Source organism: Anolis sagrei, chromosome 3, assembly GCF_037176765.1.
Source record: "Anolis sagrei isolate rAnoSag1 chromosome 3, rAnoSag1.mat, whole genome shotgun sequence".
In the NCBI taxonomy this organism is placed as follows: Eukaryota; Metazoa; Chordata; class Lepidosauria; order Squamata; family Dactyloidae; genus Anolis; species Anolis sagrei.
Genome location: NC_090023.1, coordinates 145,946,894 through 145,974,322, shown reverse-complemented (window position 1 = coordinate 145,974,322; position 27,429 = coordinate 145,946,894). Strand labels below are relative to the sequence as shown.

Below are 27,429 nucleotides of genomic sequence, written 5' to 3'. Positions count from 1 at the left end.
ATGGGGTTTGTGGCATTTGAAAGACTAGCATTCTGTTTGGTAAATTCTTCCATGTACTACAACCCACTTGATTAAATGTACCATGTGGGGTGGTGTCAATTGAAAAATGAAACTAAATAGATTTGCAAATTTTCTGAGAGTAAATCTGAGCTTTGCTTTCATTACAAGACTGCACTTTGGCAGTGGTTAATAACAATTTTGAGTAATCTAAATTGATTATTTATGTTTATGCTTATCTTCACATACATGCACACAAACTATGTAATTCTATTTATTTATTTATTTATTTATTTATTTTATACCGCTTTTCTCAGCCCTTAGGCGACTCAAAGCGGTTTACACAACAATGCAAAATATTACAAAACAGTATAATGCAATTGAAACAGATTATTTCTTCAACATAAATAATATATTCATTAGTTGGAATACATGAGATAGATTAATACAGTCATAAAAATGTCTATATAAAAAGCTGGACATAATTCAATCCTGAAAGTTTTCAATAGAGACCTCTATGAATACTAGAAATTCTTTCATAACATCCCAGATATCAGAACATTGAGGCAGGCATTGAAGTTTCCGTCAACTAGTTTAGTAATTACTGTACCAATTCTTTATATCACTTATCTTATGAATCAAATTGTTATATAGAATTAGCAAGTAAATTTCAGTCTTAAAAGTTCTAAATTGGGAACTACTATCCCCAGTAATCTGCATAAAATCAGAATTAAAAACCACTTTGTGCAGACATGGGCATCTAGCTCAAAGTCTGAGTATTGCAGATGCTGAGGAATTGTTGTTTCAGAGTATTTCAGAAAGTGCAAGTGCAGAGACAAACAAGAAAGCTAAAATCAAGGCAGTTGTTACTAATTGTCTACAGATTTTCAGGAGAACAATATTGATAATGTTTGTTAGAAAATAGTTGTTGGACAGACAGAATACATGCAAGAGTATTGTTGGCATAGAAGTCACACTAATGCTGCCTCTAGTATCATTTTTGTTTGTGTATCAAGATTGAATAGGTTTGAGAGCTTTGAAATTGTGCCCCTTCAAAGTTGTGTAAGCATTGAATTACAAGCAGGTCTTTTGTTCACCAAGAAAAGGCCTAAGACACAATTGGGTCCACCTCCTCATTATATTTCTACTACCCTTGTATTTTTTTAACATGAATGTTTGCGGTTGTTTAAAATGTAGAGAAATGTACAACTACTCGAACCAACCCAAAATCATGTGGGCAATGAGTTGGCCTTCCATCCAGTGAACAACCTTTTTTGCCAAGTGAAAAGACAAAAGGCAGTAAGGAAAAGGCAGAAAGAAAGCACAAGAAATTATCTAGGCCAAAACATGATGGGATTAACTAATTTCTTTACAAGTAAAAAAAACCTTGGCTTTTTGTCATTGTTTTTAAGACTTGCATTGTTTATCACCATTGATGTGGTAGGTTGTGAACAGAGAAGTGATCTGAAAGAGTCTTGATGAACTGGACAAAAGCGGAACATTGTGGATGACTTGATTAAACATCTAATGAGGATTGGCCAAACAGAGTTTTGTATTTATGTTGGCTTCCTTATATTCTTTGAGTGTTTAAAAGAGTATTTATTCCTTTTATGGGAGGAGGCTTTTTACATGGAAACAGCTACCTCTGATCTGAAGAAGGAATGGCTCTACTTCTTGAACCCGAGAGAGTCTCTTATCTTGTGCTAGGAATGTATGCTCCTTAGAAGAGTCAATGATGAGGAAACAAACCATGGTTTGTAAATAAAACATTAGTGACTAGAAGAATCAGTGAAAAAATCTCTATCAGAGCCAGACCATCCAATTTGTTCAGGAAGGAGATGGAGTCACTCCATCTAGGAATTAACCTCTTCAGACAACCCAAGAGGCACAATTTTTTTGTTTAGTCTAAACTTCATTTCAAGTTTGTGTTGCCACTGCGCAGACAGTCCCAGATGCTGCAACAACAACAATTGCCTCCTATATCTTTTCACCTGCAGACCCAAGATGTTGGGGCAAGAAAATTATCCCAAATCAGTAACAAAATGTAGATATGATCTTGCTGGGAAGAGTAGGGCTCCTTTGTCAGTAGAACAATGAAATCAAAACATTTTACCAAGGTCTGTTCATCCCACAGAAGTAGAAGATAATTCCTGAGGACGAGACTGATTCAGACTAAAAGATCTCAGAAATTCTGGCTTAGAATGGCCACTCTGCAAGATAACTAGGATTCCTCTATACCTGGTAGTCTTTCTAAAACACAATAGAGTTAACATTCAGACTATTTATATTAAGTTTGTCCCAATTTTTTTCTGGGTGTGTATTTTCTGAGTGTGTATTTCACATAATGGTGCTTAAGATTGAGGATAAATAGTGTAATGTTCTTAATGTGTTGGAAAAGGCCAGATTAATGTCATATTTTTCCTACTTTGCCGTCAATCATTGGCAGTTAAATAACATTAAATTACTCTGTTTCATTCAATAGCATGTAGGAAATCTCAAGGAGGCTGCCAAATGGATGGACGAAGCACAGTCACTGGATACAGCAGACAGATTCATCAATTCCAAGTGTGCAAAGTACATGCTTCGAGCAAATATGGTGAAGGATGCCGAAGAAATGTGTTCAAAATTCACAAGGGTACGAATTATTTTAAATGTAGGTTGCTTAAGAATTACTTTTGGCAGTTGTAGCTGTCATACTCAAAATGATAATCCTAAGTTTCCAGTTTCCTGGCTTTGTGAAGCTAAAATCAGCCTTTAAGAGTATAATATCCTTGAGATACAAGGTTAACAATACATTCTATAAATTGTTGCTGATGTAAAATACCGTATTTTCCGGCATACAAGGCAACTGGGGGTATAAGACGACCCCCCCCCAACTTTTAAAGATAAAATACAGAGTTAGGGATATACTCCTCCGGATGCCGACTCCCAGCAGCGCTGGGTGGTGGCATGCCTTGGATGTGCTCCCAAAGGCATTCTGGGAGCCATAGCACTCAGGGAACTACGACTCCCAGAATGCTTCTGGGAGCACATCCAAGGCATGCCATCACCCAGCGCTGCTGGGAGTCATCTTCCAGAGGCCCAAGGAAGCGTCTCCAGATGACTCCCAGCAGCGCTGGGCAGAGGAGCGCCTTGGATGTGCTCCCAGAGGCATTCCGGGAGCAGTAGTTCCCAAACTCTCAGGATGCCTCTGGACACACATCTAAAGCATGCCATCACCCAGCACAGCTAGGAGTTGGCGTCCGGTGGCGCTACCTTGGGCCTAGGCAAGCCCAGTGGCCTTTGGAGGAGGTCAGCAGTGAGGGTGGAGGAGGTCCTTGAATGGAGAGGGGCGGGGGCCACAGGGAAAGCCCAGCAGGCTATCACCCCCAGCCTGTGTCTGTGGCAATGCGGCCTGCCACTCCTCCCCATGCCCTCCCTCCCTCCACCCTCCTCCTCCCTCCCTCCTCAAGCCGTGCCACTAAGGGAGATTTTATTTTTTCCCCTTTACTTATTATTTTAATTTATACCTGGTGTACTAGACAACCCTCGACTTTTCATAAGATTTTCCAGGCTTAAAAAGTCACCTAGTACGCCGGAAAATACAGGACCTGATTTGAAGAGTGATAACATTATAATAGTTTATTATAATGTAGTTTACATGAACAGCACGGTTTACAGGCGGAATAGAATCATAATTAGATTCAGGAGCCTAGCATTGGCATTTTACATTTTGTGGGATTCCTTTTTTGCAATGTACATATGAAGTACGAGTACCAATATTATGACTAGGATTAGAGTGAAGTGGGAAGGAAGAAATCCTCCCACAAGTCCCAGTCCACATTGTATGTAGATTATATTCTATTACTGAAGAAATATATGGTATACACCATACATTAGATTCCCACCTCAACATAGTATCTCTGAAAACACTGCAGAACTAGTAGCATTCTAGTTTTAAAATTAAACTGAGAATACATAGTAACTGTGGTCAACAGTTTCCAACACTGGCTTTAATGGGGCAGGAAAACCATAATAATGTTTGAGTAGCAGCTCAAAACATCACTGAACTACTGAACCACTGGCTTCCTGTACATGTCTAATTGCATTGAACTTTAGCACAGTTGTAGAACTCAGCTTATTGATCACCGATGAGAAGTTTCATATTCATGCTTTTGAGTGAAAATATTGACCTCCCTGCAGAAGATGTCCCTTATAACTACTTATAGTGAATGTGATCAGTGTGCTCGTTCTGCCCAATAGAAAATGTCCACAGTCGTAACTTCTCACTTAACTAAATAGAATAATTAGACATTAAGGAAGACCTTCTTCTAAAAGAGGAATAAACATAAATATTTTGAAATTGTCCAGGAATCAGTTATTATTTAAAGAGAACTTCTCCAGATCTGTATCTATATGTGAATGAATGAGGAACAGTTGAATGCATTACTAGTTTATGCAATGCATTTTAATGTGCTTATTTCAGGAAGGGACATCTGCAATGGAAAATCTTAATGAGATGCAGTGTATGTGGTTCCAGACAGAATGTGCTTTAGCTTTTCAGAGGTTAGGAAAATACGGCGATGCCTTGAAAAAGTGCCATGAAGTGGAGAGGGTAAGTAGGTAAACAAATTGCTTTTTCCTGATTACTATTTTTTAGAAAAGATGCAAGCCTTGTTAACCAACTCTGAACTTCTTCCTGTTTAAAGATGTCAAGCCACTTTGATAGACCACTGTTTCCAAACAAACCTCTGGCTTACTATAAAATTAATTTTTTGAATATTTCATCACAGTGATTCAAAAGTAGACCACAAGTAAGCATGTTCCTTATAATGGATAGCAATGCAGTAACTCCATTTGTTAGGTTTGTTAGATTTTCAAAAAGATGCAACTTAAAAATCCAACCACAACCTCCCGCCACCCCTGTAGCCCCACCCTTTGAAAAATACAAATAAAAAACATTAAAATCAGTTGACTTCTCCCCCTCCAACTGATGTTTCTTTCAAAATGTTAAATTTCACTTCTAATCTAGTTGTTTCAACTTCTGTATAGTTGAAATTGCTACCTTATTTACAAGTGATATTAATACAAACAATGTAATTATTTTCAAAAAAACTTATTTTAAATAAGGACACACTTTTGCTCAGCAGTTCTTCGCTGAGTCCTCTGTATCCTTGCATTTATAGTGTATTTGTAGAAGGAGTGTATGCATTATTCAGTTCCACAAACTTCTCAAATGAGTTCATATTTTTGAGTACGGATTTGGTCAGTTGAAATGCAGCAAGAATCTTCAGGTTGTCCATTTTTTTCCTTATAATATCCATTGTATATGTTATAATTATACCTCAGTATATTTTACATTACAGTTTTTGAATCTTTATCTGAATAACAAGAAGTAAACTGCACCATGGAAAATGATGTCCCTTTTTCTCGTTTCAGCACTTTTTTGAGATAACAGATGATCAATTTGACTTTCATACTTACTGCATGAGAAAAATGACATTACGTGCCTATGTTGACCTCTTGAGATTGGAAGATGTTCTCAGGAAACATGCCTTCTACTTCAAGGCTGCTTGGTCAGCAATTGAGATCTACTTGAAGCTACACGATAATCCATTAGCCAATGAAAGCAAAGAACAAGAAGTAAATTCAGGTATTTAAGCACTAATTGAAGTAAGCTTGAGTATATGATGTCTTTTCAAAAATGTTTATATTTAAAAAACAGATTTTATTCTGGGACTTTACAAACCTTTTTTCCCCTCATTATAATTCCTTGTTCAGGGATAAAATTGGCAGTAAATGTGTGAAAAGGCCTTTATTCTTCGTGTCCTCCGTGAAATGCACACTTATGGGTTATCCCTTCGCGCATGCGCAGCAATCCGGAACTTTCTAGAGATTTTAATGATTTAAAAATGATTATTTGAGTACAACACAAGCCCCGCCCATCCCCCGCCCCCCCGGTATATAGGCCGTGGCGTGCGTCTGAGAGGTAGTTCCTTTTTCCGCGCCAAACAGGCAGCATCTTAGGACTTTCTCTCTGCGACCGGACTTCTTTGGCTTCTTTACCAGGACTGCTTATCGACCTCCCAAACTCTCCTTACCTGACTCGGACCGGCTGACGACTCTTTCAGGCTAGCATGTCTTCCCTGTCTTTTAAAAATTGCTCTGCCTGCGGGGCTAATCTCCCCGAGGCAGACAGGCACTCTAAATGTCTCCTTTGCTTAGGAGAAACCCACAATCTCCAAACATGTGAGATTTGCCAAACCTTCACCTCAAGAGCGCGCAAGAGCAGGGACGCGAGGCTCAAAGCGCTGCTTTATGAGCGGGCCCTGGCCCCGCAAACGGCTCCCACTCCTTCCCAATCTTCCCCGATACAGGAGACCTCCCAGCCTTCCTCCCCGCACGTTGGGGATAGGCGGGACAAAGGTCAGGCAGACGCTCCCATTGAGGAGCCGCCGAGAAAAAAATCTAAATCAACAAAACAGACCACGAGGTCTTCTAAAACAAAGGAAAAAGCTAACAAACAAAAAAAGGGACGGCAACTCACTGGCACACAGCCCTTGAGTCCCCCTATGCTACAAACTGTGCCTTTCCTTCCCGGTTCCGCTCTGCATCTGCAGGAACCGCTCCCCAACATGCTCCAAATGGAAGATCCCTCCCACCTCCCTCCCTTGGAGCTCTTAGCTCCACACTTGGAGCTCGAGACGCAGCCTCCGGAGGATCTCTCCGCCTCACCTCCTCCCCTTCCTCTTTCTCAAGCCTCACCTCCCCCCTCCCCCAGCCCTCCACAATCCCCGGATCCGGGCGAATCCCCTTCGCCCGCACAAGGGAACACCTCAGCGCACGCTGCCGGACGCCGCCGCCGCTCTCCTTCCCCGGCTCCGCGCCGCCCCGAAGCTTCCTCTCTCCCCCCTCCCAAGAAGGTACGCTCTGTGCCTTTGGAGCACCAGCAGCCTTATCCTCCTCATGGATACCCTTACCACCTCTACCCTCCTCCTCCTCCTCCTTTCCCTTTTTATCCCTATTACTACCCCCATCCTCCTGATAGCTTCAGGGGACCCCACTCTCCTCTCCCCTTGGATCCAAATTTCCCCCAACCCCCACGTGACCCTCCCTCAGCCACACTCTCTCGCCCTCCAGATCCCCAAACAGATTTGGAACCCCAAACCTTCCCTCTAGATCCAATCATGCCCCCCCAATTAGACCCAGAAACCATTGAACTGGAGTCTGCAGATGACACACCAGTCATCCAAGACCCCCAACCAGATCCTGATCCTTCCCCTCAACATTTAGAGGATTTTAAAAAATTCTCAGCACTACTGATAAGGCTTGCTAGATCCTTAAACCTCACCACACCTGAGCCCACAGACACTGTGACAGATCCATGCTTCACCTCTACTGAACAACAAGCACCTGCATCCACTGTGTTGCCCACTCTTCCATATTTGTTGAAAATCCTAAAGAATACAGGAGTTGCGCCAGCCCTGGTTCCAGCAACTCCTAAAAGAGCAGAAAACTTATACCGTATTGATCTATCCACAGCCTCATGGCTCTCTAAGATGCCCAAGGCAAACTCTGTGGTAACTGATGCTCAACCAAAACCAGTACAAATAAACCAAGCATCCCCTTCTGACAAAGAAGGGAGAAAACTAGACTCTATGGCCAAAAAATTCTATTCCTCAGCATGCCTTTTTGCACGCATGGCCCATTATGGGGTTTATATGAGTGTATACCAAACATACCTCTGGAACAAAATATCCCCATACCTAGACCTGCTACCACCAGCAGAACAACCATTGGCTAAAGCCTTCCATGGGGAAGCCCTTCTATTGTCAAAATTGCAAAAAGACCTAGCAAAGAATACAGCTGATACTTCTGGAAAACTTATTGCAGGCTCAGTAGCCCTTCGCCGCCATGCATGGCTTAGGGCAGCAATTCTTACCCAAGCTCAACGTTCTCTCATTGAGAACCTCCCGATGGATGAAGCAGGCCTGTTTAACCCTGAGACTGACTCACAATTGGAGCACTCTCATAAAATGAAACAAACAGTGTACAAATATGACCAACAACCGTACACTTATCAAAGACAACGTTGGGGCTCCTATTACTATCGCCCCCAATTTTACAACAGACCATACAACAACTCTTTCTACAGAGGACGACAGAGGCCATATATGCCGGCAGCATCCTCAAGACGCCCTTCTCTTCCGTCTAGAGGTCAGTACCGTGGTACCAGGCCCTCTAACAACAACAAACGTCGTTTTTAGCATAACCTCTTCCCTTTCCCCCCCTTCCCCCACACAAACAATCACCTACCTTGACAGATTACACTCTTTTCTCCCACAGTGGCAGTCCATCACCTCTGACACTTGGGTCTTGGATATAGTTGACAGAGGATATGCGATTGAATTCAACGATTATCCACCAGTGGGAAAAGTCATCCTCACACAACCTTCCCAGAACATATGGGAAGAGGTCCAATCATTACTCCTCAAAGGAGCCATATCTCCTATACCTCCACATACATCCAACACATGTTTCTACTCCCGCTACTTTCTCATAGACAAGAAGGATGGAGGATTAAGGCCTATCCTTGACCTTCGCAAACTCAACACTTTCATTACCCCACGCAAATTTCGTATGGTCACTCTCCCCAGCATCCTCCCCTTCATTCCTAAAGGCTCCTGGCTAGCAACAATAGACCTACGAGAAGCATACTTTCACATTTCAATTAGGCATTCACACCGGAGGTTTCTCACCTTCGCAGTCCATCACTACCACTTCTCGTTTAATTCTCTCCCGTTTGGTTTATCCACCGCCCCCAGAGTGTTCACAAAGTGCATGGCGGTCATAGCCGCACACCTCCGCCAACAAAGTATAACGGTTTTTCCTTACCTGGATGACTGGATGTTGGCCTCATCTTCTAAATCTCAATTATGCGCAGATATTCATTACACCTTATCTCTTTTGCAGGATCTCGGCCTAGTGGTGAACCACGAAAAATCGCAACTCCAACCAACTCAGCGCATTCAGTTCATAGGAGCCATCATAGACTCCACAATTCAAAGAGCCTTCCTCCCAGAGGATCGTTTCTTAAGACTTCAACAGGCTATTTTCTCCCTCCTCCACTCCCGACAAGCCTCGGCTTGGGCCATTCAGTCTATACTTGGCCACATGTCTTCCACCACAGCCGTAACCCCCTTTGCTCGGCTTCGGATGAGGCCCCTGCAAAACTGGTTCATCAGGGTGTTCGACCCCCTCCACGATCCACAGTCCCGAATCCTTCACCCACCACAAAAGGTACTCCAGTCCCTCAAATGGTGGACAAAAGCACACAATGTTCGCCTAGGCATGCCTTTCATACAGCCACACCCATCCATGTCCCTGACAACAGATGCCTCCAACTCAGGCTGGGGAGCACATCTCAAAGGGTTCAGAATCAGTGGTCACTGGCTCCCTCAGGAAACACATTTCCATATAAACGCTCTGGAAATGATGGCGGTAGAGAAAGCTCTTCGGGCCTTCACCCGCATCGTCTCCAACCGCATAATCCAGATAGTGACAGACAACACTGCAGTCAAATTCTATATCAACAAACAAGGGGGAACACGGTCTCAGACACTGACGTCAATATCAACACGCATCTGGGAATGGTGCATTCAGAGAAACATCCTCCTCACGGCCATTCATCTACCGGGCCAAGACAACACTCTAGCAGACTCACTGAGCAGAACAGGGAAAAACAATCACGAATGGCATCTCCACAAGTCTCAGTTCCAAGCCATTACACACAAATGGGGAACACCGACAATAGACCTGTTCGCATCCCCAGTGAACACTCACTGCCCAATATACTGCGCAAGACTCCGCCCTCACGTATCCCCAGGCTGTCTAGGAGACGCTTTTCTCTTCCGCTGGACGCCAGACCTCATCTACCTCTTTCCCCCCCTCCCCCTCCTGTCACATGTCATAGCCAAAATAATCCAGGACAACGCCAACTGCATCCTGATCACCCCTTGGTGGCCACGCCAACATTGGTTTGCCACCCTCCTCCAAATCTCCAGCGGGGACTACTTCCACCTTGCCCCCATCCCGGACCTCCTCACAGTAGAGAACGGGCTCGTTCTCCACCCAGACCTCCACTCCCTCCGCCTGACGGCATGGAGGATCAAACCACAGTAAACTTGTCAGAAGAAGTATCGCGTATACTCCTAGCTGCTCACAAACCATCCACTACAAAATCATATACTTATAAGTGGTCATTATTTTCAAAGTTCACGAAATCAGTGGGCCACGATCCCATCTCTGCACCCACACAAGTGGTACTGGATTTTTTAGTTCACCTTTCCAAGAAAGGTTTTTCTCTCTCCTCTGTAAAATGTTACCTAGCAGCTATCTCTTCCTTTAGAAAAAAACGTGGCTTGCCGTCCCTTTTTCAAGATAATCTGGTCCAATTGTTTCTAAAAGGGTATAAAAATGTTCACCCTCCTGTCTCCCTCCCTCCACCACAATGGAGCCTGGAGCTAGTACTGTCTCAACTGTCAAAACCTCCCTTTGAGCCCATGTCCTCTAATGATATCTCCCATCTCTCATGGAAAGTGGCATTCCTAGTGGCCATCACCTCGGCCAGGAGGACCAGTGAACTCGCGGCCCTCCGATCAGACCCTCCATATATATGATTCCATGATGACAAGGTTATACTGCGAACCGATGTCACTTTCCTACCGAAGGTAGTCTCCCACTTCCACATGTCTCAGGACATCATACTACCGGCCTTCTTCCCAAATCCATCCTCTCCTCTCGAGGTGGCCCTTCACTCATTGGATGTCAAAAGAGCCCTATCATTCTACCTCCATAGAACATCCACTCACAGAAAGTCTCCCAGACTCTTTTTAAAATACAGGAAAGACATGATGGGGCACCCTGTATCTTCTCAAGGATTAGCCTCATGGATCGTCTCTACGATCCGACTAGCCTACCAATTGGCAGGGAAACACCCACCATCTCACCTGGTGGCCCATTCAACCAGGTCGGTCTCCACCTCTCAAGCCTTTATGCGTGGAGTTCCGCTGGATCAAATCTGTAGAGCTGCTACGTGGTCCACGCCGTCCACGTTTGCATCCCACTACAAGTTGGATATACTAGCCAAGAAGGATGCCGCCTTCGGCAGAGCTGTACTGTTTTCCTGCGTGGCATGACCCACCTCCAGGTCAGTAGCTTGCTATTCACCCATAAGTGTGCATTTCACAGAGGACACGAAGAATAAATAAAGGTTGCTTACCTGTAACCGTATTTCTTCGAGTGTCCATCCGTGAAATTCACACGACCCGCCCGTCCTCCCCTCTGTCATGCCTATATGTATTATGTCGCTATTTGGCGCTTGGGAACTACCTCTCAGACGCACGCCACGGCCTATATACCGGGGGGGCGGGGGATGGGCGGGGCTTGTGTTGTACTCAAATAATCATTTTTAAATCATTAAAATCTCTAGAAAGTTCCGGATTGCTGCGCATGCGCGAAGGGATAACCCATAAGTGTGAATTTCACGGATGGACACTCGAAGAAATACGGTTACAGGTAAGCAACCTTTATTTCTGGGGAGAGGGAAATGTTAGTTCCAGAAACTGTGAAGTGCCCTTCCCCAGATGTATGGCACGCAGTGATGTCAAACTTGCGGCCCTCCATGTCTTTGGGACTTTCATTGGACAAGCTGGCTAGGGCCTCTGGGAATTGGAGCTCAAACATCTGGAGACCACAGGTTTCACAGCGTACAGCAGTGTTTTTCAACTTGTGGGTCCTCAGGTGTTTTGGGCTACAACTCTCAGAAATTCCAGCCAGTTTAACAGCTGTTAGGATTTCTGGGAGTTGAAGGACAAAACATCTGGGGACCCACAGGTTGAGTATCTTTTTTGCCATATATCTTCTTATTTATAATAGATTAACTGGGATTTATAGTTCACCTACAATCAAAGAGCATCCTGAACTCAACCAATGATGGAATTGGACCAAATTTGGCACAAAGAACTCCCGTGACCAACAGAAAATACTGGAAGGATTTGGTGGGCATTGACCTTGAGTTTTGGAATTGTAGTTCACCAACATTCAGAGATCACCATGGATTCAAACAATGATAGATCTGGACCAAACTTGGCACGAATATTCAATATGCCCAAATGTGAACACTAGTGGAGTTTGGGTAAAATAGACCTTGACCTTTGGGAGTTGTAGTTACAGGGATTTATAGTTCACCTACCATCAAAGAGTATTCTGAACTTCACTAACAATAGAATTGGGCACACAGAACCCCCATGACCAACAGAAAATACTTTTTCTGATGGTCTTCAGCGATCCCTGTGATGCCCCCTCACGACCTCCCCCCAGAGGATCCGACCCCCAGGTTGAGAAACGCTGCTCTACAGGTCCTACTGTACCTGTGACTTCACTTTCATTTTGTTAAACTGTTGAATTTGTTGGAAGTTGAATTGAGTGGGAAAGGAGGAAGATCATCTGATGGGTTTGTGATGAGAAGCTGTGGGCAGACAGGGCTCACCAAAATAGCTCTAGAACACAACTTGTGTCCCTGCAGGTGTTTTGGACTGCAGCTTCCAGAGTTTTTGGCCTTTGCACAAGCAGCTAGGGCTTCTGGAAGATGGGGGCCCAAAGACCTGGAGGGTTACAAAATGTGCACTACTGGCCGAGGGTTTCTCAGTGAAACACATCTGCACATATGACTACTGCTGATACCTAACTCTGATTGTATACAATGTCATACTAAAATGGCATTCCTTAAACAAAATGGCAAAATCAAGGGTGCTTTTTGGAATTTCGGGGAGGAGAGGGAGGGAATACTTACAAACCATGGCTGCAGATGACCAATTGCACACTGGAGTACTTCTAACTACTTGTTTAAGAATTCTGGAGATTAATTTATACAACGATTAATGAGTTATTTATTTTACAAATAATTGAAATTTTTGTTTTATAAGTGAGTGCAGTTGATAAAAATTGTATTTACACCTCAAATCTAAAGAATCTATGTTTTAAATATTGGTTTAAGGCCTTCACATTGTAAAGCTCATATTAAAGCCTGTATTTTATGATCTGTAGAAAATCTTTCTGCCAAAGAACTTAAAAAAATGCTCAGTAAGCAAAGACGAGCGCAGAAAAAAGCAAAACTTGAAGAGGAGAGAAAGCATGCAGAAAGAGAGAGGCAGCAGAAGAATCAAAAGAAGAAACGAGATGATGAAGAAGAAGAAACTAGTGGTCCCAAGGAGGAGTTAGTACCTGAAAAACTGGAAAGGGTAAATCCGAGCTTTACTTCTGTAATATTTATATTAATTTATTGTAACCCTTTTCGAATTTTTTTCACTGATCTGTTAATCAAAACTCTTGCAGTCATCTAGGGCAATCTGAAATTAAGCTAAAATATAATCAAAATATATTTCTCTCAATTTTATACACTGTTTTGTCATGTAGTTCCCATATATAGTGAGCATAGTAATTTGAGGAGGGGCGGTTACAAATGTCACTTTGTTCAGGATATACCTGCATATGTATACAAATCCATACGTATACCATGCTCACATATGCGTCGGAAAATGTGTTTGCGTTATACATGATTGATGAAACGCCATCCTGTACAAATTGGGACAGAAGTCATAAGAAAAAAAATCTATTTCTAACATACCTTTCCCAGATTTCTTTTTAAATTATGAGGCTTCAAATTATGGCATGTTTTGTATTTAAAGACTCTAATTTTGTATGGTTCCAGTTATATATAACTAACTTTTCTTTATTTATTTATTTTGAAACAGGTTGATAATCCATTAGAGGAAGCTATTAAGTTCCTTATACCACTTAAGAGTCTTGTGGCAGATAACATAGACACACACCTGTTAGCATTTGAAATATATTTTAGGAAAGGTAAAGTACACGAAGCTGTGAAATATTATATTATAATAAAATAGATATTTTTGTAGTAATTGTGTATGTACATTTTCCAAGTATTAAACTTTCTTTTATAATAATTTTATACAGTAATTACAATCTATATAGCATTATATAAATGTTATTCTATTGATGGTAATGTTAATGATGACACTTAAAACAAAATACCATTTTCCTTGCTTTAAGGATACATGATCAAGTTTCTGGCCGTCTAATAATGTTCTGTATAATCCTTTAAAATAGGCACTTAGTGTTGTTTTTCTGTTTGATACTTCTGTTTCTTTTGTACACACACTTTCTCTCACATAACATCAACAAGTCACTATACACACACACGCACATGGTCGATGACCAGCACCAACACAGCAAGTCATGTTGCTTCTTCCTTTACAACATTACAAAAATACTTTCCTCTGTGTAAAAAGACCTCTGGACCACACCTTCGTCACCTATGGCAATCTTCACTTGTTTTCCATTGTATTACTTTGTTCCTCTCAAATCTTTTCCAATTTACTGAACTTTTTGTTGCTCTCATCACACTGGCCAACACACATTTTGATGCCTCAGATGTTAAGCCTATTTCTGGGTGTATTTGACCTGCTGATTCCAAAAATGCCACTAGCTCTACATTTTCCCCTATCCACTCTACATTTTGAGATACAGAACATATGCCCTATACCAGTCTTCATCTGCCTGCCCACAGAAAATTGTAATAGCCGTATCTTAGAAGCTGATGTGGTTTGTCCAGTGCCATTTTCTGAATCAGTGCCCCAAATAACGCCAGGAAAAGGCCTAAAAAACGACAACATCAAGGTTTTTCTTTCTTTCTTGGGCTGTGTAATCTGAGGCCCATCCTTAAATCCCAACACTGATGCTTTCAGATCCCATTCAATAGTTGTGAGGATAGTGTAGCCCACCAGATATTGCATCTCTCAGCATTGGTTTTTCTGTCATTGCAGTGTATCAACATTCAGAAGGCCACACACGCCATACCTTTGTACAGCCTTATCCTCTAAACCAGGCCTGCACAACCTGTGCCCCTCCATGATTTTTGGACCTCCAGCTCCCAGAAGACCCAGCCAGGTTGTTCAGTGGCCAGGAATTCTGGGAGCTGAAATCCAAAACATCTGGAGGGCCACAGGCTGTGCAGGCCTGCTCCAATTCTTGCATAGTCCTGCTTTCCTATTCTGTCTACTTTTACTTCCTTCCATTATTCCTGCCAGTTAGTTCCACTTATCCATCCCTATCATTCTCATAACTGTCTCTCAGAATTAGATAGATTTGTTCCAAATGACTTAAAAACGTAAGAAGAAAGAGTATGCCCACAGGTATGGAGTGAAGTATAGTACGTTTACAATAGACATGGGCAAACTTCAGCCCTCCAGGTGTTTCGGAATTGTGGGAGTTGATGTCCAAAGCACCTGGAGGACCAAAGTTTGTCCATGCCTGGTTAAAAGTAATATAACCAAAACATTCAAAGTAAATGAAGTTATGTAAACATATTTTGTATTCTTGTGTTTATGCAGGAAAGTTTCTGTTAATGTTGCAATCAGTGAAAAGAGCTTTTGCTATTGACAGTAATAATCCATGGCTACACGAATGTTTGATTAAATTCTCCAAGTGTGGTAAGTTTTTTTTAAGCCAGTGCTATAAAGCTATCTTCACAATACTGGGGGGAAAGTGGGCCAGTTTCATGAAACACAAGCAATATAACTATCTCCTTTTTATATATTTCTAGTGTCTGATCATAGTAATTTGCCAGAAATTGTGAACAAAGTCCTAACTCAAGAAATGCAGAAGATTTTTATTAGTAAAGATTTGGAAAGTTTTAATGAAGATTTTTTGAAACGCAATTCTACCTCTATACAGCATCTGCTATCAGGTTGGTTTGCTGTGGCATCCTTTCTAGAACCATATTATCTTTCCTTATGAGTCCTGTTGTCTCATGATATGTCCAAAGTGCAGTCGCTACGGTTTCATAATTTTGGCTTCAGGCCTTGCTCTCAGACCCATTTGCTCTTGCTCCAGCACATCTTAAATGTGTTGATCCTCTCCCTGTCAGCTTCCTTGACAATGTACATAAAGTTAGGAGATAATATAGCATGGGAAATCCTGACTTTGGTATTACATGATAAAGCTTGACCTTTTTAATTCCGTCAGAGTTGCCCTTCCAAGTCTAAGGGTTTCTCTGATTTCTTGACTGCTGTGCCCCCATTTTGATTTATGGTAGAATCAGATACAGAAAGTCAATTTAACTATTTCAGTGTTTTTATTTTCTTAATGTGCTGAGTCAGTGTAATGTACTTCCCTGTAAAATATTCCTTGGTTTACATCTGCCTTTTTTATCTTTTCTCGCAGGTGCCAAGATGATGTATTTCCTGGACAGCTCAAGGCAAGAGAAAGCTATTGCTATTGCCACTAGACTAGATGAGACCATAAGGGACAAAAATGTGAAGGTAAGTATTATTATGGTTATGAAATTGGCCTTTATTAACTAATCTAAGTTTGGAAGTTTTCTAGTTTGGGTAAGGACAAGTTTTACATGTTGCATGTTGTTTCTATACCCCCCTCCCCCCCCCCCCTCAGTTCAAGATGACTTACAAAAATTAAAGCAAATACACCTAGTCCCCAGATTACAGACAAGATAGCCTCTGTAGATTTGTTCTTAAGATGGATTTGTATGTAAGTCAGAACAGAGACATTAAATGTAACTCCAGCTATACACATACACACACACACACACGTTAATTAGTTTTGGTCAGCATAGGGAAGGGTTCATATCCCTGTGATGTTTGTTTTGCTGTCTATGCCCCAGTTCAGAAGATTTCACCTCACTTTCTGTCCCTTTGATTTTGAACATTTTGGCTCCTTATGGAAACACGGATTGGTGAGAAAGCTTCAGTAGAGACATCTTTTCCCCATGATAACGTTTCCAGGAGTAGATTTCTCTTACTTCCTGTTGTCTCACCCCAGTTCTTAACTATGAGTTGTTTGTAAGCCGGATGTCTGTAACTCTGGGATTGCCTGTATAGATAAGGGTTCACAAATAATCCATTTGTAATGCACATTTTAGAAGGGTTAAAAAGCAGTCTGGGTAGAGCAAAAAAGGGAGAAGTGGTGCTTTAATTGGTGAGGTGTCTTCATTGAAATAACCTTTGATGAAACTGCTTTTCTTGTGTGTAGACTTTGACCACGGTTTTGGAGTCCTTGCTTGATGGCAGCTTTGGGCCCTGCCATGCCCAGAGTGAGGAATACCGGATAGCATGCCACAAACTGTTTCCTTTAGCATCTGCCTTTGTAACGCCCACAAATGAGGAGGATGGTTGCTTTGCATCAATGAACCATACAACTATTAATTACGACTTACTGTCCAATGAAATTTAAATTAGGAAACTGAGCTCCTTTTTGTCTCGGACTGATTGCGGAGAAACAGATCAAGGCCTTCTTCTCCATGCTACCTTGGAACTATTCAGATGTCAAACAGGCCATTTGGTGAAAACGCACTGTGCTATAAGCTCATTTCCCCTCAACAAGAGCTGCAACTATTTATGTAAACACCTATTCTCTGAGTAATACTGGGGATGTTTATACTGTACAGTTATGAATATTTCTATCCTAAATCATGGACACTGGAGATCGACTATTCACATAAATAAATGTTACATAGAAAAAGCAGCCATTTCTTACAAAACATATCAGATGAGCAAGGTTGGTAAATTAGGATGGATATATTGCTGCATGTCTTGTCTACTATTTTCAGCTTTTTTAAAAAGATGTTTGTTTCAAAGCACAAATCTTGATCATCGAAGATGGCAATTTTCTGCCAGTTCAAGTGTTATATGAAAAGAGTGCGGAATCAATTTGAAAAGTTTGTTTGTGTTTTTAATTTTTTAAGCAGTTAACCTCTTTTTCCCTATAGCTATTCATTCAAACAATTTAATAAATACTGTAAAATGATGAATGCCCAATGTAACTGTTTAAATACCTGTTTCTTTACGATCTCTTCATTTTGAAACATTATTCTACTTGAAAACTGAAAAATATAGAAGGATAGACTATCCTATCTGCATAATGTATTCTGTTTACAATCCCGACCTTTAAAACTCAAGAAGTGAACTTGTGTTTCAAGTTTTGCTAAAATGTCATTGCTTTATGTTACACAAAGCAATTAGCATTTAAGGTGTACTTAAATAAATGAAAGTGAGCACAACCAGTGTGACTACAAATCACAGTTAATATTTTTCTTTGTATTTTGGTGCATCGACATGAATGCATTACATATACAGCATATCCAGTTTTGAATTCAACTGTCTGAAATGTCTTACTTCAGAACATAAATAGATATTCATTACAACTTTATATAAGCTGCAAACAAAACTTAAACTACACTGTGGCTTGTACAGAAAATTCATTTTCTGGGAAATAATGAAACCAGTTTGCATTTTAAGGTTAAGATAACTATTAAAGTAATAACTACTTAGGCCCTATGCAAAATGCAAGAAGGGACATTTCTCAAGACAGATTGTTCTCATCGACATAGCCTCCTTTGTCATCTGCTTAGAATCAGTAGTTGAAAGAAAGCTCACTGTAAAATAATGCCAACCAGTATAATGCTGTAATAAATTATTTTGTACACAATGACTCTTGTTTTGTGGTTTTGCTTAATATGAGTGTTTATCTTCTTTGAATTAAGGCTAAAGCTTTGCAATTTTTGTAGCAAAGTGCATATAGGATAATATGGAAAGCATGTTGCAGAATTCATCTATAATTTATTGGAAGGCTATATATTTGTTTATATTTTGAGTTCTCCTTAGTTAAAAGAGTAATCTGAAATACAGTGAAAGGCTTCTAATGTAATGTTGCCTTCTAGCCAGAAGAGGGCAGGCTATACATTTTATTTGTTATATTACAAATTATCCTGATTTGACTCTCCTTTGAGTAGTACCCCATCTGCAGAATAAGGATAATACCTTCATTATAATAATAATAATAATAATAATAATAATAATTATTATTATTATTATTATTTCTTACTCCTCGTGGCTTGATGCAAGTTACAACTTAGTTAAAACACATAATCATAACCATTATATAAAACACTACTAAAACACATTTCTAGAAAATACTTACTAAAATACACAGAACAAAGGTTAAAATATAGTGAACACAAGATGCATGTTGAAAATTCATGATGAAAAGTTATTGGGTAGGCCTGCCAGAAGAGATGTACTTTACATGCTTGTTGGAAAGATCTCAGCAAGCTAATATTCATACTGTGAAATTCATTATGTTGAAGGTTGGTTGTCGTTGTGATGTTAAAGATCTTCCTTTAGCTCAAGCTACAAAATATTTTTCTGCCCTTTAAAGAAGGGAACAAGATTTACTGTTAATGTTGCTGATCGTTTTGAGGCTTCTCTCTTTAACTAGCAGCTCCCTAAGGGGCAGGGCTCCCCTCTTTTTCAAAAAAAAAAAAAATAGATGTAATTTTAAGGAAGGCTGTGTTCAAGTCTTTGACCTATATGCAAACACTATCAATTGCATTTTCATTTTTGGGAATGGCAAGCAGAACCCTGCAGGATCAGGTGCATTCCCATGGTAGCCAACCAGATCCCTGAAAGCCCCCAAAATAGGAATATGGTAGCCCCCTCCTGTTTGCATCCCTAGGAAAGGCCTTGGTGATGAAGGATTTTATTCAGCCACAATAGAAAAATATATTTGGCACTTCTGTGCATCTGGTGAATATAATGCCAAGTAAATAAGTCCTGTTCCCAAGATAAAGTGAAAAAATAAAGACACTAACTGCTTCTTCCAATAGAATTGTTGCATGTTTAACAATAATCTTTATGTTAAACATAATCTTTCAGCATCTTGGTGCTCTTCAAAAACAAAGTGAAACTACTGTTTTCTTTATCCTCAGAATCACAGACTATGTGTTATTCCTATTTGACAGTCAGAAGATTCATGTTAAGCTGATAGTGTACTAAATCCTGCGTGTCCACTTAATGCATTAGAGTCTGTGGTTTGTGTGAGTGGTGGGGGCTGGCAAGGCAAGCTAGAATTTTCTGCTGAAAACTGAAAGGATACGATCTTAGCGGAAGTGTCCAAGACAGATTCTATCTGCATGTGATTGTGCCTGTGCACATACACATATCGTCACCCACTTCCTATTGCCTTGAGGAACTCGCTTCCAGAGCACTGATTTAAAGCGCACAGCATCTGTAAATTATTACGTTGATGCCTTCTTGGCCCCAGTCCGAGTTCTGTTAGTCATCTGCTCACATTACAAAATTGAGGGATCGTAAGGAATTTCTATTGCCAATTTCAGTAGCAGCCTCTAGGTTCAAATGTATTTATTTAATTCTCTTAAAATAGAATTGTGAAAGCAGATTGTTAAAAAGTGTTCATATGAATATAATTCACAGTCCTTGAAGCCTTGATAGTGTAATTTATGTAGACTGCTTACAATGCCCTGGGTTTTGACATCAATTTGGATTAGGTTTTGACACTGTATTTTAATATAGATGGAAACAAGGCTTGTGAACTTTCAACTTTCTGAGGTCTGCATGTCTAAATCTAATCTGTATAATTATATTAGTTTTGTGTCTTTTTATTAATTGAGTATATTATGAAAAGCTAGACAGGATGTCAGATAACCATGTTAAGTTGTCTTGACATTTATTTGGTACCTTGATGACCCTTGAACATCAAGATGTAACTACAATTTGCAGCTTGTTCATTCTTGGTATTCTTCTGGCATCAAGCAATATATGATATAACATCCATTATACTCCTGTCAACATCTATTCCCTTAAGAGAACTGCCAATTAGCCAATGTAGTTGATACATCACAGAGCAGAAGTGCAATGTTGTGTTCCAAATGTTTTCAAATATTTGCTTTTCTTTATAGCAGAAAATGTAGAAGATATACATGGAAATTGTGCACAAAAGCATATAAAGGAATATACAGCGACTTCTTTTTACAAGCTAAAATAACAAATATATTCTATGTACTATGCATTTAGATGGCGTAATGTTGCTCTTCTAGGAGAACATTCAGCCTCTATCCATATGCACATTCATTAAAAAATAAATGCGAACAGGTTTAATGCAGGGGCTGCATTCACTCAGGACTCAAACTAGTCTAGACAAATTTCTGAAGTGATATAATGTCACTTTTGGGTGCCTTGCGGCAACATGGAGATGAAAATAGACTTCTGCTCCCAATGCAATAGTCTGCGTTTGGTTTAATGGGATAAGCAACTGCAGTGGAGCCAGATCAGATACAACACACACTTGCTCAGAAATAAATAAATAAAAAGTCAGTACCAGTTTCATATTACACATTTCTATAAAATGTCCTAAATTTTCAGTTTTTAACCGGTCAACACTAGGCAATTTGTTAAAAACAGGAAAATCCATTTTAAAGAAATAAGAGCTCTTGGTGCACATGTCATGTGCATAATGCATGCACACTGTGCATAAGGAGGAGGTATGGACAACTCTGTACAGAAAATTAGACATAGTGGCTGCACTCACTAGCCTATGTCCTATTTCCCAGGCTTCCAAGACTATACAAGTGAATACAAGGAAAGAGCAGTTCGTTTGTGCTACCATCAGAACTCAAAATCCACTGGGGGAATTGACACCAAATTTGGACACAAGACACCCAACAGTCCAATTTATGTCCTCCACTAAAAAAAAATGATTTTGTCATTTGGGAATTGTCGTTGCTGAGATTTATAGTTTACGTACAATCAAAGAGCATTCTGAACTCCACCAATGATGGAATTGGGCCAAACTTAGCACACAGGGCTCCCATGACCAACAGAAAAAACTGGAAAGGTTTGGTGGACATTGACCTTGAGTTTGGGAATTATAGTTCACCCACATCTAGAGAGCACTGTGGACTCAAACAATGATGGATCTGGACCAAACTTGGCACGAATATTCCATATGCCCAAATATGAACACAGATGGAGTTTGGAGGAAATAGACCTTGACATTTGGGATTTGTAGTTACTGGAATTTATAGTTCACTACAATTAAAGAGCATTTTGAAACCCACAAACGACAGAAATGGGGCAAACTTCCCACACAGAACCCCCATGACCAACAGAAAATACTTAAGGCCATCCAGTCCAACTCTCTTCACCAGGGCAAGAAAATGTAATCTTAGCCCTCCTGACAAAGAGCCATCCAGTCATAAATATAGATCGATAGATATGATTCTCTCTCACACACACAGATATAGTATCACAGATTTGAAAGAGTCCCTTAAAGAAGGACTATGATATGCTGCATATTCCAGAGTAGGCAAACCAGACACTCTCCACATCAACACTGACAAAGAAACAACAAGAAATACTGTTTACCCACAAGCATCAAGAAATTACATATATTAGAAACCAACACTTTCTCCTTACTTTGTTTTCCATATCAAACAGACTGGGCCACAGCAACGCGTGGCAGGGGACCGCTAGTACAATATAATACTGCTAATAATATATTATAATTATATATTTTAGATTACATGTAACATTACTAATAATATTACAATATAATGGTATAGTACAATATAATAATATATAATACTGATATTGTACTATACTAATAATATAAAAACTAGCTGTCCCCTGCCATGCATTGCTGTGACCTAATCTGGTGATCTGGAAAATAAAGTAATGAGAAAGTGATTATTTCTGATATATGTAATTTTTTTCTGCTTGTGGGTAAACAGTATTTCTTGTTTCTTTGTCAGTGTTGATGTGGAGAGTGTCTGGTTTGCCTACTCTGGAACTTGCAACATATAATTGTCCTTCTTCATATATATGTATGTAAATACATCTTGTAAGCTACTCTGAGTCCTCCTTGGTGTGAGATGGTGGCATATAAATGTCATTAAATAAATAAATAAATAGTATGATAGCTGGGTCTGGAACCTCCTAGCGTTTCAGAGATGCCGCATTGCTCCTTCGGGAGCACTGTTTGTGCGAGACCGAAGACAGATAATATTGAAGGAATGTAAGAGTTCTTTAATGGTGAAACCCTAACCCTTACCCTAGCCCTAAACCGTACCATAAGCCTAAGCCTAACCCCTTACCTAACCCCTTACTCTAACCCAAACCCTAAACCTTACCCTAACCCTTATGCTAACCCAAACCCTAAACCTTACCCTAACTCTAAACCTTACTCTAACCATAACCCCTAACTCTTACTCTAACCGTAACCCAAAACCTAAACCTTGCCCTCTTACCCTAAGCGTCTCCTCCTTTTTATCCTTCCTTTGCTCTCTCTCCGCTCTCAATCCGCCAACTCTCTTCCCTTATTCACAGCTGCCTTTGCGGCTTCTCCGTAACACTCGGAGCTTCTGGACCCAGCTATCATACTATTACCTCAAAATATCCGGGCGTCCCCTGGACAACGTCCTTGCAGATGGCCAATTCTCTTACAACAGAAGTGACTTAACAGTTTCTCAAGTAGCTCCTGACACGTAAAACAAAACAAAACCTGGTGGCGCAATGGGTTAAACCCTTGTGCCAGCAGGACTGAAAACCAACAGGTTGGAGGTTCATATCCGGGGAGAGTGGGATGAGCTCCCTCTGTCAGCTCCAGCTCCCCATGCGGGGACAATGAGAGAAGCTTCCCACAAGGATGGTAAAATATCAGTCATCCTGGGCAACATCCCTGCAGGTGGCAAATTCTATCACACCAGAAGTGACTTGCAATTTCTCAAGTTGCATCTGACATTAAAAAAACCCCCAAAAACCAAAAACTTGAGGGCAGGATATCATGAGGGCCTTCCTCTCCCTGTGACCTCCCTGCAGCAACATCACGCAACAGCCTTTCAGAGAAATGGCATGGCAAAGTGTCTTTTCCAACTGTCACTTGATGGGTGAGAATTATCTCCTCCTCCAGATGATATTGCACAAGTTTCCAGCCTTCCATGCCACATGCCCTTGCACTTTGCTACTCTGCTGCTGAATACACATGTGCAACATGGAATCCATCTGACGTTAAAACAGTGGATGTGGCTCTTAAGGAGACATGCTACATTATCACAAGGTATCTACGCCCTATGCCATTGGAGAAATTGTTCTGTCTAGCTGGTATTGCTTTTAAATAGAGGTTGGATTACTATCTGTCAGAGGTGCTTTGATTGTGATTTTCATGCATGCCAGGGGTTGGACTAGATGACCCACGTGGTCTCTTCCAATTCTATGATTCTATGAACACCCCTATTTAGGATCCACTCAGCTCACCCCATATGGGGAGGGGGCTGGAAAAGACAACCTAAATACTAGACTGCCTTTTATTTATCCCTGACAGGACTGCCACATCTAGAGGGGTCACTAACATGTGGTTGAAAAGGACAAATGAGTTTTGGAACTTGGATATTTGTTATGACCGCCTTCCATCTGAAAATCAATGTCCTCATTGTGAGAGACCATGTGGATCCAGGATAGGTCTTCACAGTCACTTATGGACCCACTGTTAAGGCTCTACTCACCATGTTGTCCGAATGCCTGATTATTGTCTTCCAAAAGCAGTCACTTTACTCTCAGCAAAAGAACAGAAAACAGAATGCCAGTGGACACTAACCTTAAAGAATACGGCATAAACATCAAAATCTGGGAATCCATGGCACTTTAATATTCTAACTAGAGGAAGGAAGGGAAAAGAGAATATAGGGAAGGGGAAAGGAAAAAGGTAGGTGTAGGCAGGGAAAGTGCCTTCCATCTGCAAACTGATGTCCTCCTTGTGAAATGTGGATCCAGAATAGGTATTTATGGATCCACTGCCAAGACTCTACCTCTGGAAGACAATCATACTCGGCCACAAGTCATCGTTTATAATGAATATCTGAATTTTCCGAGCTGCACTCCTTTCCAATCCACCCTTCCACCTTGTTCAAATAGAAAAAAAAAATACATTTTGGAAGCAGCACAGGTGAAATAGGTGAAAATGATGCCTGAAGTAATAACTGCCAAATTGGAAACAGTTGCCAAAAATTGATCCAGTGAAAAATTGCCAGAGATGGCCAGTACTTTGTAAATATTTTTGTTTAGAACATTTGACTCTGAAAAATATTCTGCTTCTTATTGTTGTTTTAATAAAAGGAGAATTAGAAAGAAAAATTAAGAAAGTAAAACTTTTCATGTATCAGATTCCAGTACAATGAAGACAAGCAGAGCTCCATGCGGTAATTTCCTGGGCTGGAGAATGCATCTCAATTATTTTTGACAGCTTGCTGGAATGCAAAGTGCAGCTCAGTTGCAAAATTGGCAAAAGAATTGTCATGAGTCAATGAGGGGCTCAGAAATTCACTTTGAGGAGCATATTACCAACCCCCCCCCCAAAAAAAACCCCAACAAACCAATTACAGTAAGAATGTTTAAATCTATCAGCAGTGTGGAAGTAGTTGGAGGGAGGGCTCTAGACAGCTGCACAGCTAACACACAGAGTTCTTATAGGTGCTTTTTCATGTGTGGGAGCCCAACTATAGCAGACCTTAATCAAGAATCAACAAGGTTAAGTCTTATCTCACTTCTATCAATGTGGATAGAAGTGCTTATAGACATGTTCAAAAAGAACAGTCACTTGTTAAAAACAAGAGGTAATGGGATAAAAATAAATGTTGTTCTTGTAATGGATGGATATAAAAACGGGCTTGCTTTTGTTTTGTTTCTGGACTAGTGGTTTTTAACCTATTTATTAATAACACTAGCTGTCCCCTGCCAGGCGTTGCTGTGGCCCAGTCTGGTGATCTGGAAAATAAAGTAATGAGGAAGTGTTGGTTTCTAATATATGTAATTCCTTTATGCTTGTGAGTAGACAGTATTTCTTGTTTTTTTGTCAGTGTTGATGTGGAGAGTGACTGGTTTGCTTACTCTGGAATATGCAACATATCATAGTCCTTCTTTAAGGGTCTCTTACAAATCTATGATACTATATCTGTGTGTGTGTGTGAGAATCATATCTATCTATTTATATTTATGACTGGATGGCTCTTTGTCAGGAGGGCTCTGATTACATTTTCTTGCCCTGGTGAAGAGAGTTGGACTGGATGGCCTTAAGTATTTTCTGTTGGTCATGGGGGTTCTGTGTGGGAAGTTTGCCCCATTTCTGTCATTTGTGGGTTTCAGAATGCTCTTTAATTGTAGTGAACTATAAATCCCAAATGTCAAGGTCTATTTCCTCCAAACTCCATCTGTGTTCATATTTAGGCATATGGAATTTTTGTGTCAAGTTGGGTCCAGATCCATCATTGTTTCAACCCACAGTGCTCTCTGGATGTAGGTGAACTACAACTCCCAAACTCAAGGTCAATGCCCACCAAATCCTTCCAGTGTGTTCTGTTGGTCATGGAAGTCCTGTATGGCATGTTTGGTTCAATTCCATCATTGGTGGAGTTCAGAATGCTCTTTGATTGTACATAAACTATAAATCTCAGCAACGACAATTCCCAAATGACAAAATCATTTTTTTTTAGTGGAGGACATAAATTGGACTGTTGGGTGTCTTGTGTCCAAATTTGGTGTCAATTCCCCCAGTGGATTCAAGATATCATTGTCCTTCTTTAAGGGTCCCTTTCAAATCTATAATGCTATATTTTTGTGTATGTAAATCACAAAATTGCTGTTTTTAAATTGTTTTAAATTGCTTTTAAATTTTGTTAGATTTTAGCCATTCTTGTAAGCCGCTCCGAGCCCCAGGGGAGTGGCAGCATATAAGTTTAAATAATAAATAAATAAATATCTATATCTATGGCTGGATGGCTCTTTCTCAAGAGGGCTTTGATTACATTTTCTTGCCCTAGTGAAGGGAGTTGGGCTGGATGGCCTTAAGTATTTTCTGTTGGTCATGGGGGTTCTGTGTGGGAAGTTTGCCCCAATTCCATCGTTTGTGGGGTTCAGAACGCTCTTTGATTGTAGGTGAACTATAAATCCCCGTGACTACAACTCCCAAATGTCAAGGTCTATTTCCTCCAAACTCCATCTATGTTCATATTTGGGCATATTGAGTGCTTGTGACAAGTTTGGTCCAGATCCATCATTGTTTGAGTCCACAGTGCTCTCTGGATGTAGGTGAACTACAACTCCCAAACTCAAAGTCAGTGCCCACAAACCCTTCCAGTATTTTCTGTTGGTCAGGGGAGTTCTGTGTGTGGTGGAGGCTCCTTCTTTGGAAGCTTTTAAACAGAAGCTGGATGGCCATCTGTCGGGGGTGCTTTGAATGGGATTTCCCTGCTTCTAGGCAGGGGGCTGGACTGGATGGCCCATGAGGTCTCCTCCAACTCTATGATTTTATGATTCAATTCCATCGTTGCTGGAGTTCAGAATGCTCTTTGATTGTAGGTGAACTATAAATCCCAGCAACTACAACTCCCAAATGACAAAATCATAATTTTTTGAGTGATGGTCACTCCTTGTGTTGTAAGACTTTTTGTTGCCAAATTTGGTGTGATTTCGTTCATTGGGTCTTTTGTTTTTAAGGTACTCATTATGC

At 40.7% G+C, this 27,429-nt stretch overlaps 1 protein-coding gene across 2 annotated transcripts in view; it reads left to right on the top strand.

Moving 5' to 3' along the window:
• Nucleotides 1-18,561, top strand: part of NAA16 (N-alpha-acetyltransferase 16, NatA auxiliary subunit) — a 48,050-nt gene extending 29,489 nt beyond the window's left edge. The window contains exons 12-20 of one of the 2 annotated variants that reach the window (XM_060769234.2): nt 2,480-2,632; nt 4,463-4,591; nt 5,416-5,629; nt 13,084-13,277; nt 13,791-13,899; nt 15,450-15,548; nt 15,662-15,805; nt 16,282-16,379; nt 17,107-18,561. In XM_060769234.2, the coding sequence (XP_060625217.2) occupies nt 2,480-2,632; nt 4,463-4,591; nt 5,416-5,629; nt 13,084-13,277; nt 13,791-13,899; nt 15,450-15,548; nt 15,662-15,805; nt 16,282-16,379; nt 17,107-17,307 (1,341 nt within the window). In that variant the 3' untranslated portion in view covers nt 17,308-18,561. Of the gene's footprint in view, nt 1-2,479; nt 2,633-4,462; nt 4,600-5,415; nt 5,630-13,083; nt 13,278-13,790; nt 13,900-15,449; nt 15,549-15,661; nt 15,806-16,281; nt 16,380-17,106 lie in introns of those variants that run through there. The other variant, XM_060769235.2, reaches the window with a different exon arrangement.
• Nucleotides 18,562-27,429: the final 8,868 nt, after the last annotated feature.